Source organism: Sceloporus occidentalis, unplaced genomic scaffold (genome assembly GCF_023333645.1).
Source record: "Sceloporus occidentalis isolate IW3139 unplaced genomic scaffold, rSceOcc1.0.p SCAF_6, whole genome shotgun sequence".
NCBI lineage: Eukaryota > Metazoa > Chordata > Lepidosauria > Squamata > Phrynosomatidae > Sceloporus > Sceloporus occidentalis.
Genome location: NW_028316986.1, coordinates 105,846,653 through 105,863,981, shown reverse-complemented (window position 1 = coordinate 105,863,981; position 17,329 = coordinate 105,846,653). Strand labels below are relative to the sequence as shown.

General features: G+C 44.1%; 2 protein-coding genes across 9 annotated transcripts in view; one reads left to right on the top strand and one right to left on the bottom strand.

Annotated features, from left to right (window-relative positions):
• SESN1 (sestrin 1) overlaps nucleotides 1-696 on the bottom strand; it is a 56,533-nt gene extending 55,837 nt beyond the window's left edge. For 2 of the 3 annotated variants that reach the window (XM_089530616.1, XM_089530617.1), the window contains exon 1: nucleotides 409-696. In XM_089530616.1, coding sequence (XP_089386742.1) covers nucleotides 409-681 — 273 coding nt within the window. In that variant the 5' untranslated portion in view covers nucleotides 682-696. The remainder of the gene's footprint in view (nucleotides 1-408) is intronic. The other variant, XM_089530613.1, reaches the window with a different exon arrangement.
• An 859-nt stretch (nucleotides 697-1,555) lies between these two features.
• CEP57L1 (centrosomal protein 57 like 1) overlaps nucleotides 1,556-17,329 on the top strand; it is a 39,131-nt gene continuing 23,357 nt past the window's right edge. The window contains exons 1-3 of one of the 6 annotated variants that reach the window (XM_089530601.1): nucleotides 1,556-1,641; nucleotides 4,229-4,318; nucleotides 7,247-7,357. Coding sequence is in view for 1 of the 6 variants with exons in the window: in XM_089530600.1 (XP_089386726.1) it covers nucleotides 15,901-15,921 (21 nt within the window). In the remaining 5 variants the exon portion in view is untranslated. Of the gene's footprint in view, nucleotides 1,642-4,228; nucleotides 4,319-7,246; nucleotides 7,358-15,705; nucleotides 15,757-15,887; nucleotides 15,922-17,329 lie in introns of those variants that run through there. The other 5 variants (XM_089530606.1, XM_089530604.1, XM_089530602.1 and 2 more) reach the window with 5 other exon arrangements.

Here is a 17,329-nt window from a genome sequence, read left to right as displayed (position 1 = left end):
GGCCATGGAAGCCCAACAGTGGGGGGGCCTGGGCAAGCCACAGGCTCCCAGCCTCCTCCTCAGGGGAAGGCCAGGGCAAACCGCCTCTGAAGCAATCTTGCCAAGGACACCCCAGGATTGGGTCCCCATAAGTCAGAAACGACATGAAGGCACACAAGACAGACTCAAGGCAACCCTAGGCTGGGGTTTCCTTGGCAAGAATGGTTCAGGGACAGGAGTTGCCCTTGCCTTCAAGTCATTGTGGCAGTCCCCTGTCATTCCTCCCTTCCTTCCCTCTTTCCTTCTCTTCCTTCCTTTCCCTTCCCTTCTCTTCTCTTCCATCTTTTCATTTGTTCCCTCCTTGCTCTGCTTCCTTTCCTTTCTCGTTTTTCCTTCTTTCCTTCCTTCCTTCCCTTGCCCTGCCCTTACCTGGGCGCTGGCGAGGATGGCGTGGCTCTCCTGGCGGACGTCTGCGAAGGGGCAGCGCATGGAGAGCATGAGGAGGCGGGCGAGGGTCCTGCCCAGGGGGGCCCCTTCTTCCCGGCCTTGCCTGGGCTGGAGGAGGGCCTGGCGGAGGCTCCGGAGGGCGCTGGCCCGGGCCCCGGCCTCCCGGCTCCGCACCCCCTCCCACCAGCCGCCCCCCTCGCCCTCGCCCTCGCCCTCGCCCGCCTCGGGGCCAGACGGAAGGGGAGCCTCGGCCATGGCCCTCCTCACTGCCCCGCCGCAGCCATCCCCCGAGAAGACCCAGCTCCCCAGAGGCCCAGCCACAGGCCCAGCATCCCTCCCGGGAACACCGCCCACAAGGGGAAGCAAGCGGCTCCGCTCCCCTTCCCTCCAGCCAGAGCCCCAAGCAGCAAGCACTGGCCCCGGGAGCAGCAGCAGCAGCAGCAGCAGCAGGCGGCGGCGGCAGCAAAGGGACCTCCCCTCTCCTCCCCCTCTCCCTCCGGAAAAGCCCAGCCGAAAACTAGACGGGGAGGGCTTGCACGCCTTCCCGCCTTCTTCCCTTCTTTCGTTCGTTCGTTCCTGCCTTCCTTCCCGCTCCCTCCCTTTCCTTCCTTCTCTCTTTCCTTTCTTCCCTTCCCTCTTCCCTTCCTTTCCTTCCTTCTCTCATTCCTTTCCTTCTTTCTTCTCTCCTTCCTTCTTTCCTTGTCTCCTCCGTTCGTTCCAGCCTTCCTTCCTTCCTTCCCTTCCCTCTTTTTTCTCTTTCCTCCCTCCCTCCCTCCCTCCCTCCCTTATTTTCCTTCTTCTCTCTTTCCTTTCTTCCCTTCCCTCTTCCCTTCCTTCCTTCCTCTCTCTCTTCCTTCCTTCCCTTTCCCTTTCCCTCTGTTTGTGTCCCAGCCAGCCCCTTCCCAGCCCCTGGCGTAAGTCTTATGAGAACTTCAGCCTCCTGGGTCAGAGGACTGACAGCTAGCCATGGCAGTTACAGCAGTGTCGAAGAGCATTAATTCTGCAGTGTGGCGGCAGCAGCCCTGCTTCTCTCTCTCTCTCTCTCTCTCTCTCTCTCTCTCTCTCTCATGGAGTTGAAGGAAGGGGGAGGGCATCATCAGTCCCAGAACATGCCATTGAACTCACAATGCTGCTGCTGCTGGAGATTGGCATTGCTTATCTGTGGACTGTTTCTGCCAGACTCTTGCAGTACATATGGCATTAGAGATAGTAAAAGTAAGTCAAGGGGTAAGAGAACCATAAATAATCCCTCTACACAGTAATTTTGCTGAAGTTGGGAGGGATAACTGGCAGGAGGAGCCTTTTCTTTGATAGTAACAAAAGATGGAGGTCCAAAACACACTGCAGAAATAATCCAGTTTGAGGCCACTTTAACTGCCCTGGCTCAATGCTAGGGAATTCTGGGTACTGTAATTTTGTGAGTCATTTAGCCTTCTCTGTCAGAGAGCTCTGGGGCCACAATAAATTACAGTTCCCAGGATTTCCTAGGCCTGAGCCACAGCAGTTAAAGCACACAAACTGGATTATTTCTGCAGTGTGTTTTGGATCCAGATCCACAAATAAAGAGCCATGACTTGCTTGCAGTTTCTGCATCATAAACTGATTCCAGTTCTATCTGTGGCTCCATGCCTGTATGCCTGTCATTGCAAGCAAAGCACACATAATAATGGCCAGTCAGTGGATGATGTATTAGAAAGTACAATTGGCTCTCCACATCTATGGATGCTGCATCCACAGGCTCAACCATCCTTGGCTTGAAACTATAATTTTAAACATTCCAAAAAGCAAACCTTGATTTTGCCATTTGATAGAAGGGGCACCATTTTACTGGGCCAGCATATATAACTGTGTTGAGCATCCGTGGATGTTGAGTATCCAAACCCCAACAGATACCACAGTCCCACTGTGTATGGGGAAAAGCTCATACAATACACACCAGGTTCCTAAGATGCAGCTTGGCATCCCTGTGCAAATATCAAGAGATGCTGGAAAAGAGCGTAAACACAAGAACTAAATTTGATAGCATCAGATTTGTAACTTGGCTGCTGCATTCCAGATTGTAAAGGGGCCAGCTTGCTCATGTCCAAAGTAGAAATTGCTGAAGCAACAGCTGTAACAAGGGTGGGGGATTCCCCATCCCACAGCTGTCCACAGGCCAGATGTTGTCAGCTGGCCAAAGCACCAACTTGAGTTTTTTCCACCCAATATTTCAGCCATTAACCTGTTTGCTCTTCCTGTCCATTTCTATAGCAATGGCAGGGAAGGTGCAGTGACAAGGGCCTTCTGTCCCCAAATGATAATTCTGTGGCAATTAAGTTTTCTTTTAGGACCTTATCACACGTGGGGGGTTTGCAGCTCAGATCCACAGTCACTCCTGTTCTAGCAATGCAAAGCGTGATGTTTTTTCACACCAGATCCAGAGTCACTCCTGTCTAGCAATGCGAATTAAGGTTGAAACGTGATGTTTTACCACACCTGGTTGCCTTTCTGTTGCCCTTCCGAAGTGAGGGGCAAGCGAAGTAAGTTCTATTCCAAGCAAGTCATGTGATGCAGATTCAAGCCAAGCAGAGTGAGTGCACATTGTATTACCACACCGGAGGGTTCAACGATTTGAATCGGCACCCTTGCGCATGCTCAGTGGGGCTCTGGATGCTGTCCTCCTTCCCTGCCCCCTCCTTAGCTGTTATCCTTCATGAGGTGAAGAAGCAGTCAGGGGATGATGGGATAGGTCACTGGGGGTTGCTGGGGCCAGGATTGGGATGCAGGAGAAGGCAGGAGATGATGGGATAGGTCACTGGTGGTTGCTGGGGCCAGGATCAAAATGCAGGAGGAGGCAGGAGATGATGGGATAAGTCACTGGGGGTCGCTGGGGCCAGGATCGGGATGCAGGAGAAGGCAGGGGATGATGGAATAGGTCGCTGGGGGTCGCTGGGACCAGGATCGGGATGCAGGAGAAGGCAGGGGATGATGAGATGGGTGGCAGTGTGGCAGAGGGGGCAAGATGGGGTGAAAAAGGAGGAGGGGGGCTGGAGGAGCAGGGGGCCAAGGGGGGTGACATCGGAGTGGTTTTCCACACCAGACCAATTTGAAGTGAAATCGAAGTGAGCTTGGAAGCGAATTCTGTGACTTCCCTTTTTTTCTGAATTCATCAAAATGAGGAGTCACTTTGGAATCACTGCGGAAGCGCCACGGAAGGAGCTCCCATAGAAAGGAATCGCGTCTGATAACACATTCATGTTATGACATGAATGCACATCGTTGGAAGTGCAGTCACATCAGAACTGACCTGCAAAAGCTCTAAAAATCTCCGTGTGATAAACCTCTTAGTCTCCAAATGTCTAGCATTTGTTGTTAATTGCCCTCAAGTTGGACACCTGTGGACTACCTTTCCTCCACTGCTCTGCTCAGTTCCTGCAAATTCATACCCATGACCTCCTTAATAGAGTCCATCCATCTAGCATGTGGCCTTCCTCTCTTTCTGCTTCCTTCTACCTTTCCTAGCATTATTGATTTTTCTAGTGACTCATGCCTTCTCATGAAGTGGCCAAAGTACTATAGCTTCAGTTTTGCCATCTTGGCCTCCAGACCAAGTTTGAACTGCTCTAGGACCCATTTGTTTCTCTTTTCAGCCATCCATGGTATCTTCAGCACTCTTCTCCAGCACCACATCTCAAATGAATTGATTTTCCTGCTATCTTCTTTCTTAACTGTCCAGCTCTCACATCCATACATGGTAATAGGGAATACAATGGCTTGTATGATTCTAACTTTTGTATAACAGTTGTATATCTTTGCATTTTAGGATCTTTTTTACTTCTTTCATGGCTGCCCTCCCCATTCTTCTTCTGATTTCCTGGCTGCAGTCCTCGTTCCTATCAATGTTTGATCCCAGGTATGTGGATTCTTTTACTATCTCTATTTCTTCATTCTCTAGGTTGAACTAATTGAAAACAAGAGCTGAGCTTTTAGGCAAACGTTTTAGGTATGGGGAATGACAAAACTACAGAGGGAATGTAAACACAGCAAATATTAGAATTAAAAGTGTGAACAATCTTCAGTGTTTTACTTTGCAAGTCAGAGGAACTCCAGTGTGTTTTCAGTGACCTGAATAAACAAGGAAGACTGGCCAGAATTTCTTAGTTGCAGAGCAACAATTCTGTAGCCTTGCCCTCTTGTCAGTTACTGTGTTGCTGAGGCCTGGTGCTGGGATGTGTATAAAATGCTATTAAAACCCACCCCCATTCATGTGTGACAGTGTGGTGATGAAGCTGATGACAGCATAAGATATATTTGGTGCCTGTTTCAGGTGGCCTTTAATCGTAACAGAGCACAGTGAGATTTATATGCAAGTAATTGTAAAGTGAAGTAGGAATGTGTGTTCAGAGAAAACTATGCACCCAAAGTTGGGGCAGAAAAACAAATAGGAACACTATTACAGAAACACTGTAGGAAATGAAGAAATGAGATAGGAATTTAGTCTATTCAGATTAATAAGTGTGAAATGAACACAGATCTTAATGGAGTTAGCAAATTTAAGGACTTGCAATTAAAGGACAGTATTATTATGCACTGCAGAACATTCCCTCCCTCCCCTGCATCCCTCAGCCAGCCTTCATGGGTTGGTTTGCAATCTAGGCTATGCAAGACCTGACATATGCTCTGGAAACCTATTGAGACCTTTCTAACTAAGCCTTCTTGAATTGTAGGGACCACAATTGGCCCCAGTATTCAAGGTGAGGCCTAACCAAAGCAGAATAGAGTGGTACTATTGCTTCCTTCGTCCTAGACAATATACTACTATTGATACAGCCTAGGATCACATTGGCTTTTTTAGCTCTTGCATCACATTGCTGACTCATGTTGACCTTGTGGTCTATTAAAACTCCTAGATCTCTTTCACATGTACTGTTGTCAAACCAGGTGTCACCCATCCTATATCTGTGCATTTCATTTTTTTCCTGCATAAGTGTTGTACCTTATATTTCTCCCTACTGAAATTCATTTTGTTAGTTTGGGATCAGTTCTCTAATCTGCTATGGTCATTTTGAATTCCTATCCTGTCCACTGGGATATTAGCACTCCTCCTAACTGGATGTCATCTGCAAATTTGATAAGCTGCTCTCTGTTCCTTCATCCAAGTCATTGATGAAGATGTTGAATAGCACTGGGCCCAAGACAGAACCCTGTGGCACCCTGCTAGTCATTTCTCTCCAAGATGAAGGGGCGTCATTGCTGAGCAACCTTTGGGTTTGATCAGTCAGCCAATTACAAATCCAGCTAACAGTCACATAGTCAAGCCCACATTTTACTAGCTTGTTTGGAAGAATATCATGGGCGGCCTTGTCAAAGACCTCACTGAAATAAAGATATGCTACATCCACAGCAAACTCTTCATCTACCAATTTCGTGACTATCAAAAAATATATATAAGATTAGTCTGGCATGACATGTTGAGAAACACATGTTGACTTTTAGAAATAATTTATTTCTTACAGATTACTCTAGAATCTTTCTTAGTCTTGATGTCAGGATGACTGTCCCATAATTGTTTGGATCTTCTTTCACCAGTCCTCACTTTCCTGACGATTTCCATTTTAGTGTTCACATTTAGAGAACTATTCTTTTTTTAATTTGCTGGAGTCACTGGTGAGTCAGACTTATGTGCTATCCCCCTTTCTCTCAATGTTGCTGTTCACACATGCTCAGTGAGAGATTGTAGAAGCAACTGCTGTTTACCTTTCCTCTCCTAAGCAGACACACATAGCTACAGTAGAATCCTGCTCTTTCTCAACTCATGTTTTATTGCATTGTTTACTGCAGATACACTGCTGCAACCTGACACTGAAAGTCTGGTACCAGATCCCATCTGATCTTGGAGGCTTAAGCAGGGTCAGCCTAGTTAGTACTTGCATGGGAGACCAGCAATTAATACCTTGTGCTGTAGACTATATTTCAGAAGGAAGGAACTAGCAAAATCACCTCTGAATATTCCTTGCCTAAGAAAAGCATATGAAATTCAAGACACCGCCATAAGTTGGCAGGCAACATGCCGAAGGCACAAAACACACACACACACACACACAGAGAGAGGTATAAAGGATAAATATGTACTTATATTTAAGATATAATTGATAGAAGGTGGACTGTACTAAATATTGTGTTGATTAAGGTTGAGGTGAACTGCAGTCTAAAACTATATGAAGGGCCACACATTTCCATATCTAATTATTGGGGATGTTAAATTAAAACAAGTTAATGTCTTAAGCATGTATATTTAGAAGTATGTCCTTCAAAAATTCTTTCTGGTGATTATGGTTAGGATTGCAGCCTAATATGGAGATTTCTTAGGATATAGTTACAAATGCATATGCTAAATTGTTGATTTCATGGCTGGTGTCTTATTGACCTCACAATAATAGTCTTGTCACAGAGATACTCATCCAGAAAACTATCTCCTAAGAGAGGTAATCTGATATGTTTTCTCTGACTCAGAGAACAAGACAGTGTAACAGTATCTTTCTTCATTTGTTTCTCAGTGTATATCTATGCCAATGTCATAAGGGCACACTGTGAAGGTGAAGCCCCTGATCCTGTTGGATTACTGACATCACCAGAGTTCACCTAATCCTTGATGGTCATGCTACCTTAGTAGCATGTGTTCTTGGGTGTCTGTGAGAACCTCCATCCCACCATCTCAGCCTGTAACTATCTATAGAAGAAGTCCACTTTTTGGACACCACCATACTGCTACATGATGGACATCTGAGCTCTACCCTATATCACAAACCCACTGACTGTTACATATACTTACATTCTCCAGTTTCCACCCTGAACACAGGACAGGGACGCCAATCTCATGGAATTACAACAAGAATGGAGTTACAACAAGCTACAGAACCCACCATATGAAATAAAGAAATAAATCAACAAGGTAAGACTTGTACCCAGGACCAATCTATTACAGAACATACTGAAGACAGGAAATTACAGAACTCCACTAGTGGTCACATACAGCTCCCAGTTCAGGTCACTCAGACATATCATCACTCAACTACAATCTATTTTAGACAATAATGCTGCCTTCCCAATGGCTCTTGGTGGCAGGCCTTTACTTGCTGACAGTCTACCTTCCAGTCTCAAACAGTTACTTACTTACAGAAGGACACACAACACAGATGGGGAGACAATTACAAGACTTACCACAAACCCAGATGCCAACTCTGCTGACACATCTACTTAGGAAATATCATAGGACCTAATCACATAACCCATAATATTAGAAGCACATTCACTTGCTCATCCCAATGCCCTTTAGGACTCTACGCTGGGCAAACAGGCAAATCTTTGTGCCAGAAGATAAATGGACATAAACCAGATATTAAAAATGCCTGTTGCAGAACACTTCAGTCTTCCTGGGCTTTTGAAAATAACATAGTTGATGGAAATCTGAGTTCATCTCGAAGGACATACCCATACTCGATGGTGAGGGTAGATGAAAACAAACAAGCATGCTGTCAACAGCTTATTGGAGGAAGTTTGAGGGTAAACTGATGTAAGTGTACCATGTTCCTAAATACAGTGGCCCCTATGTATCAAGTTTTTTTATGCACGTATTCAAACATCTACAGCTTGAATATATATATATATTCCAATAAGCAAATCTTGATTTTACAATTTTATATAAGGGACACTGTTTCACAACTCCATTGTATGTAAGGGGACTTGAGCATCCATGGATTTTGGCATCCCCAGGTGGTTCTGGAACCCAGCGGATATCAAGGGCCCATTGTATACCTAGGATTTCAGAACAGAAGCCCTGTAAGTTACACTATTTCAGCTGGATATTTATTAATAAGGTCATAGTGACCAGAAAGTAAATCCATTTGTTCTGAAGTTTACATAGTAAATAGGGAATTTTGCTTAGGAGAAAACACATTTGAGTTGGCTGTAAGTATGCATAGAATTGAGACACCGGCATGTAAAAGAGGTCTGGTAGGACCAAGCTGGTTAAAAGGCAAACCTGTACCCTTTGGTGATTTCTAAATCGTATGGAAGACTACATAGCCCAACCACAGTGAGGTGGCAATAGCTTTTGTGCTTCTATAAGTGGCTGGAGTGCTGGACTACAATTTAAGAGATCAGGGTTTTGTTCCCCACTTGGCCATGGAAACCCACTGGGTTACCTTGGGCAAGCCATATACTCTCAAGCCCCATATACTCTCATGCCCCAGCTGTGATAGGTTTCACCATAAGTCGGAAATGACTTGAAGACACACAACAACAATAAACGATGTAATAAGATGCTGTATACTGCACAATCGGAGCTCACCACGGTATAACTTTAAAGTGAATGAAATAATTATCCCCTACATTTCTGACAAGGTAAAATTAAAATTCAGCAACAATCAAACATACTAACATTTTCTAACTTCTTGGTTTTAACTGTTCTGCTTAGAGCCAAGCTTTCCTGGCAAGTAATCATCTGCATGCTTCTTTCTTGTTATGACTGAAAGTATTTTATGACTTGTTTTTCTTCTTTCCCCTGTGAACTAATGGAAAGGGGGAGGGGAGGAGGAGGAAGCTATTATATTTTTAAACTAAAAGCTGTAACTGTTTTGTAAACAATAAGAAATAAATGTAAGTGATCATATATGTCAGAGCTAGGTAACTTGTAGTCCTCCAGATGTTATTGGACTTCTGCTCCCAGAAGTCCTAACATACATGCCAGTGATAAGAAGTGATGTGAGTTGCAATCTGACAACTGGAGGTTCACATGTTACTCTTAATTTAGAAGCTGAAGAGCATTTCTTTTTGTTCAACAGTGTTTAAAACATTTCCATAAATTCTTAATAGTAGCTGGAAAGCAAAATGGCTTGCTACTCATGGCAGTGGGTCAGTTTGGCTAGGGTAGATAGAAATAGCTGAATTTTCTCAGACTGAGCCCAACTGCTGTATCTCCCAGATAAATTGATGCCCCCCTTCAACTCCTATGGAAGAAGCTCATAAGGCTGCCTTTGGGGAAATGGTTCCTCTTCCAGGCCATTGGTAACATTTCACATGGGAGGGCAGGGTTTCCCCCCTTACCTAAGTTCTCTCCTAAAGGACTGAAAGCCCTCTACTTTAATAAATCCCAATCGATCCTGAAAGAAAGAAAATTGGAAAACTCCCTGCCCTAAGGGAAATTCAATCTAAAATTCTGTTTGGAACTCTAGTAGTGCTAAACTTGTTTTAAATACAGATCTCTGTGATATACCCCCTCTAGGCAAAAACAACTTAATAAAAATAGGTATTCCAGACTTTTCAACTTTTCTGTTCTTCTTGTTGTGTGCCTTCAAGTCATTACTGACTTATGGTGACCATATCACTGGGTTTTGTTTGTTTGTTTTTAGCAAGATTTGTTCAGAGAGGGTTTCTGATGCCGAAAGTGTGTGACTTGCCCAAGCTCACCCAGTGGGTTTCCAAGGCTGAGTGGGGATTCGAACCCTGATCACCAGAGTCCTGGTCCAATGCTCAACCAGCATGCCAGATAATAAAGATGCTTTACTATCAGTTGAGAAGAGTGACAGGAACTGATCGGCTAATACTTCACACTAAAGCTGGATTATTTTGCTGGTGTGGATTCAGCCAAAATGATCTTACTTAAGAACTTTAAACAACCCATTTCAGTGTGGAAGAAAACATTTCCTTCATATCCTATTTCTTCAAGTTGAAACAAGTGTCATAAATCTGTAAGAAACCATTCGAAACAGACAGATGATTTCTCAACAGGATTGTTGTGGTTAATGTAAAATTGTGTTGTAACTTAAGATGGCTCTCTCACTCCAACTTATTTGTAATGAGATGCCATGTGATGTATTGGAAGTTCAGATTTCCATCCTCTCCTCAAGATTTGGGAGTGGAGAGGGGAACAGAACAGCACTGGAACATACAATTGGGTTCCTGTAACAACTAACCCTTCCATCAGGATGGATTTTCAAAGGAATGGTCAAAATGGTGTGCAGAAGTACAGCCAACTAGTCTGGATGGAAAAAAACAAGAGAAATGTTTCACATTCCAATCTGGCCTTTCTAAACGGTCTCTTGCTGGTTGTATAGGCTTTCCAGGACAACAGCCAGAAGAGCAGGGAGTTTTCCAATATTGCTGCCCATATTGCAGCTATTAGGATGGGGTTTTTGTTTTTTTTTGAAAGAGGACAGAAACTGTGAGTGATTCATTAGACTGAAGGCTGAAATGTGGATAAACAGATTTTGTCCACATCATGGTAAACCATTTTGTAGGACTCATATAATTGTGTTTCCTTAAAGGAAGAATATAGTTACATTTTTAAAAAAAGCCAATCTATTAAAATTAACAACTTGGAAACTTGATATTTGAATATTCCGAGCAGCATCTTTAATTTCAGAACTGAGTTATTTCTGGCAGTTTCAATTGTTTGGTAACTCATCCAACTAGAAACCGAGATGTCTCTTATTTGGGGGAATTAGATTCTGCTTGAAAAAATACAAATGTATTCTCAAGCTGATTTAAGAATCTTTAGTTTTTCTTTTAAAAAAACAGTTGTGCGTTGTTTTGTTGTTGCAGTTGACTACATCAGAGGAATTTGTGTCCTTATACTTCACTGAGAGACGTACAAAGAGCTACATGTGTTATTTATTTATATGCCAACCTTTCGCTCAGCGGTGGGATTTAAGACAGTTTACAAAAAGTATGCTCACATAAATAAAAACATACAAGGAGTTAAAATAAAAACACATAAGACATTAAAGTATAATTATCAAGAGAACTGAAAGCAATGTAAAGATGTATACATTAAAAAACCACAAGAGTATAGCATACCATTAAAACACTGTTATAAAATTACTTGATTTTTTTTTTAAAAGTCTTAATTTTTGAGTGGAATAACTCCATGGAGGGTACTATGCTAGCCTCTCTAAAAAGGGAATCCCAGAACATGAATGCTCTGGATACTCGTTTACACTCAGAAGAATGTGCATGTATGTTTTCTGGTGTTGATGATTTGCTGGAATATGCAAGCAATTCACTTGCTGCTGCAATTAACATGAATTCTAAGCTTTGGAATAGTTTAGTAAATGATACATAGGTCTCACTTATCTAATAATCTATGGTCCAAAACACACTGCAGAAATAACCCAGTCTGAGAAAAACTGCCCTGGCTCAATGCTAGGGAATTCTGGGAACCGTCATTTTGTGAGACATTTTGCCTTCTCTGTCAGAGAGCACAACAAACTACAATTTGCAGCATTTCTCTAGCACTGCAGAAACACAGGGGCCATTCAGACTACATTTTACCCTGGATCAAGACCCGAATTATCCACATGAAGTTCATATTTGCCCTGAAACTTTTACTAGTGATTCAGAGGCTTTCACACCCATTTCGTGGCAATTGTCCCTTGGTGCGGGTCATTTAGAATTGGGATAAAAGCCGTCTATTTTGAAAAAGCCCAGGTTGGCGAATATGAACTTGCCCCCGATCATGATCGGGGCAAGTTCAGGGGAGGGATTTAGGTCAGAGGGAGGGCAGTGGGGACAGCATTCCGTCCCCTTCATCAGAGGAGGAGGAGGAGGAGAAGGCAGGAGCCGGGGGAGAGAAGGGGTCCATGGAGGGCAGCATCGGAAGGAGGAGGAGGAAGGAGCAAAGGAAGGATGCAAAAAAGGGAAATTGGGGTAACAGCCGAGGGGAAGAAGGGGGCCATGGAGGGCAATCTGTAACGGAGCAGGAGGAGGAGAAGGAAAGAGCAGGAGGAAGGGTCAATTCAGGGCAGGTCAGAGGGAGGGCACAGGACTGAGCAAGCCTCCTTCTCACACCAGGCAGCTATCTCTCTTTTTTTAAAAAAAATTTAAATTATTTTTGACAAACTATGGGCATGTTTTTTGCAATAAGGAAATGCTGCAAAGAGCACTTTGCAAGAGGCTTTTTTCCTTTGCAAATGCTACAATGCGAATGTTACAACGTTTCTCTTTCCAATTTGGCAAATTGATACAGAGTGTTTTTGCTACTGTCTCTAAGGAATTCAGGGGTAGCCTAGGAAGCAAAGAATGCATGGCTTCCTTTTCTGGCATCGCGAGGTGAGGAATTAATTAATTAATTAATTAATTAATACATATGTATGAGGCATTCTGGGGTGTCAAGGAAGGAGGATGCAGAGATGGCATTACTTTGCATTTTGGGGTTAAAAAAGGGGCCAAGGGAAGATCATAACCTGCACTGACCCAAATACCCACAACACACACACACACAGAGGAGGTTTTTAAATTTGATTGCATTTTGGGGTTGAAAACGGGACCAAGGGAAGATCCATAACCTGAAGTAACCCAAACCCCTACAGCACACATGCACGCAGAGGAGGTTTTTAAACTTGACAGCATCTGCGCATACTGGTGCCTGTTCATTTTTTAAAAAAAGGAGGGGGAAGCACACTTCCGATGCCCCAATGAGTGCAGGAAAGCCACCTATGACGGGCGCGGAACTAAATTTGATTGACAGCAAGGCACCTTCACTTTTGACCTGATTTCTCCGAGAGGGCATTCAGGGTTAAAAAATGATTGGTAGTCAGCACCTGCTTCCGGAGGGATTGGGGAAGGGGGAAACCGAAGCTTCCCAGTTCCTTCCAGCGCAAAAAGATCAGTCTGAATGGGCCCACACTGAAGAAACAATCCAGTTTGAGACCACTTTAACTGCCTTGGCTCAATGCTAGGGAATTCTGGGAACTAGTTTTGTGAGACATTTAGCCTTCTCAGTCAGAGAGCTCTGATGCCACAAGAAACTACAATTTTCAGGATTCCCTAGCACTGAGCCAGGGCAGTGAAAGCGGTCTCAGCTGTTTCTGCAGTGTGTTTTGGACCTATGTTTTAATGTAGCCTTGACCTTAACCATTGAAAATCAAACAAAGGTATTGATCAAATGGTAGTGCTAAGATTGGATACATAGTAGATACCTATAGGACAGTGGTCCTACTGTTTAATTTCTTTCTTTTAAAGAACGCTTGATTTTACTGGACTCCAAGAGAAACAATATACATAAAACCTAACTCAGAGTAGTTACCACTTCACATTTTATCCAATTTCTTGTAGTTGAAATCAGAATCTTAACAAATGTGGCATACCTGCTTGTTTAGAAAGAAGCTACACAGCTTTAAAAGTTTGATGAAAAACAAGCACCCACCAGTGACGTGTCCGTCTTCACTTCATTGTAGGAAAAACATTCCAGTGGTCCCTCCACATTCACTGGGGCTAGGGGTGAAGGACCCCCGTAAATGTGGGAAAACAGCAAATAAAAAAACACTATTCTTTTTACCTAAGAGAACACTTCTCTAGGAAACTCCAGGTCCTCCAAGGCAAGTCTATGGTCAACATCTGCCAGAACTTGATCCTAGAATCATCCTGGAGGACCTACAAATATCTAGAGGAGTGTTTTCTTTAGGAACTTATAGGTTCTCCAGCACAACTCTATGGTCAGCTTCTAGCAGAGTTGCACCGGAGGACCTAGAGATTCCTACAGTGAACGTATTAATCAAAACCGCAAATAATCAAGTCTGCAAATGTGGAGGGCCAGCTGTCCTTACTGGTCTAAATCCAATTGCTACTCTCAGTGAGAGACTTTGGAGTTCATCACACTGGGACTAACTCTGGCATTAAAGAGAGATTAAAGCACATTTAAAGCATCCCGCAAATAAAGCGAAAATGGCAAGTATGATTATCACATGCAAATAAAGTGATATTGGAAATGCATTGCCACTGAAATCCCAAAGATAAAAAGATGCACGTTAAATGTTCCTTTGCAATCACTTTAATGGCGGGTTTTGTGTGATGTGTGAAATCCTTACACATAATTATGTTATTTTTCTGGGATATTCACTCCCGATCTTCTTTGTGTGATGAACTCCATAGCCATGTTAGTCTGGAAAATCAGTCTGCAAAGGGATCTTGCAGCACCTTTGAGACTCACTAAAAGAAAGACTTTGGTAGTGTGAATTTACGTAGACTTGAGCCTGCTTCCTCAGATGCAGGTGTGGAGTGGAGAGCCCAGAGACAGACCTGTATTTGTATTATGTGAGGATGTCAATTCAAATTTAAAACCTTGTATGTATGGAGACATAGGTCCTCCATGGTTATTATTTTTGTTTTCTTTATGTCCAGCAGTAAGACTGCCTTTGCACTTTCTTCTTCTTTATGACTCTCTCACAGGGTGACCAGGCATCATCCTTTTCCAGGCCATATCCTACATTTCTAGGAGGCATTCCAAAATGTCCTCCATTCTGAGCATGACTGAGAAATATGGATGTACATTTCTAGGAGTATTTTCCACCTTTTAGTTGGCCATGCCCTCCCTTTTTCTTGAACATCCTCCATTTTGAGCATGACTGAGAAGCATGAATTTATACATATAAGCATGTTTGTCAGGGTTTTTTTGGTCATGTCCTCTATTTTTATTGAATGTCCTGAATTTTGAGCATGACGCATGGATTTACATTTCTGGGGTGTTTTTAGGTTTTATTTAGTCATACCCTCCCTTTTTCTTGAATGCCCTCCATTTTGAGCCTGAGAGGCATGAATATATATATGTGTGTGTGTGTATATACATATATGTTATGAGTGTTTTGATCTTATATTTGGTGATGCCCTCCAATTTCTTTCTTGACACATAATAATAATAATAATAATAATAATAATCCATTTTGTGGTGCCTCATCCTCCTTTGCGTTTAACAGGACTCCTCCTGGTCACCCATGAGCCAGAAAGGGCTTGGAAACACAGGAGAACAACCTCGAAAGGGGCAGCTGCTGCCATGACAAGAAAAGAAACAGCCTCATCCGCCCCTTGGGGCGACAGAGGCTCGTCCGCGCAGGCGCAGAGCGAGGAGTCACTCAGCCTTATGCTCCGATGGCAGGCTCCTCCGCGCAGGCGCAGAGCGAGGAGTCACTCAGCCTTATGCTCCGATGGCAGGCTCCTCCGCGCAGGCGCAGAGCGAGGAGTCACTCAGCCTTATGCTCCGATGGCAGGCTCCTCCGCGCAGGCGCAGAGCGAGGAGTCACTCAGCCTTATGCTCCGATGGCAGGCTCCTCCGCGCAGGCGCAGAGCGAGGAGTCACTCAGCCTTATGCTCCGATGGCAGGCTCCTCCGCGCAGGCGCAGAGCGAGGAGTCACTCAGCCTTATGCTCTGATGGCAGAGTCCTCCTGGCTCTTTTGGGCGGAAGTCGGCCGCGAAGCCAGGAGGAGGCGGTGCTTGAGGTGAGGGCGGAAGTTGGAGAGAGCGCGAGCGGGGAGGCGGGCTGTTTGAAAACGGCCCTGGACGAGGGAGAGGGCGCTGCGGTGAGTGGAGCCACGTTGAGGCTCCGGGTTCCCTGCCTTCTGTGTGCTGCTTGCCTGATTCTGGGAGGGAGGGAGGTCGGTCGGTTCAGTGGGAGAGCCTTCCCTGCCTTCCTGGCCCACGCTGCCCCCGGACAGAGGGCTTGCATGAAGTGTTTCCTGAATGCGGTTGGGCTCCTTTTCTTTTTGGTTACAACATTATAGGACTCTAACTCTGTTTCCCCAAAAGTTCTCTCAGACTCAGGCCCCAGTTTCCTTTCTCAACAAAGGTAGTGCCCAGGAACACATCCCCTTTCTTAACTCTGTGAGGGTGTGTATGTGTGTGTATACATTTAAAACAACAACAATATATGTTGTGTGTGTGTATAACAACAACAATATAATGTATGTGTGTATATATACATATATAACAATATATATTGTATGTGTATTAAAACACCAATATATGTTGTGTATATAACAACAATATATTGTGTGTGGGTGTGTGTGTATATATATATATATATATATATATACACACACACGATGTTGTTGGTGTGTGTGTATATATATATATCCCATATTTGAGGCTTTGATATTTACGGATTTGATAAATATGTTCTGTCTAGGACTCTCTAGGTCCTCCAGTGCAACTCTATGGTCCACTGTAACCCTTAGTCTCACTGAAGGACCTAGAGATTCCCAGAGAGAAGACTCCACTAGGCCTTTGTAGCTCCTCCAGGGCAGCTCTCTGGTCAATGTCTGTTGGATGCTGACCACAGAGTTGCATTGGAGGACCCAGGGATTCAGAGAGAGGGCTCCTCTCAGGTAAAAACATGCTGCTTTTGTTATTTGCGGTTTTTCCATATTCACGGGGGTCTTGTGCCCCTGACCTTAGTGAATACAAGTGTATTGCATTCTTATGCTGCCTTTCTCCCAGAAAGGGACCCAAGGTGGCTCACAAACAAGATGAAAACATTTGCCTTGTGTCCTCAAGCAGCCCATTGACTAAGACATATGCTATCCTTTTTCCTTTCTGAGAAACAAACCTGCCCTGAGCTCTGGGTATGAATCTTGCCTCTGCTGCTCCTAGGAAGAAAGACCTTTGGGAGGACCCCCCTGTCCCCCAATTTGCAGTGAGGACAGGCTGCCAAGTAGACAAATTTCTCAAAGGGGAACAGCAAATGTGTTACTCAGTGGGCTTCTTAGTCACACTCAAAATGAAGGACATTTTATAATCCTCTCCTGGTTGAGATCTTGGGAATGTCCTGGAAAATGAGGCTATCTGGTCACCCTGTGCGAGAGGCTCATCTTGTGGTAGTTGTTTCTGATGGTGCATCCTTTGTGGCAAGACAGAAGCTGTTGACTGGCCTCAGTTATGTGCAAGTGCATCAGCAATATTCCCATGGCAGACTTCATCACCAAAAGTAATTTTTGACAGAGGAGGTGAAATAGTTCACTGATCCCAGTACAGTCGGCCCTTCTTATACACGGATTTTTTATACACGGATTCAAGCATACACAGTTTGAAAATGTTCCAAAAAAGTATAAATTTACCTTGATTTTCCATCTTTTATAAGGGACACCATTTTGCTGT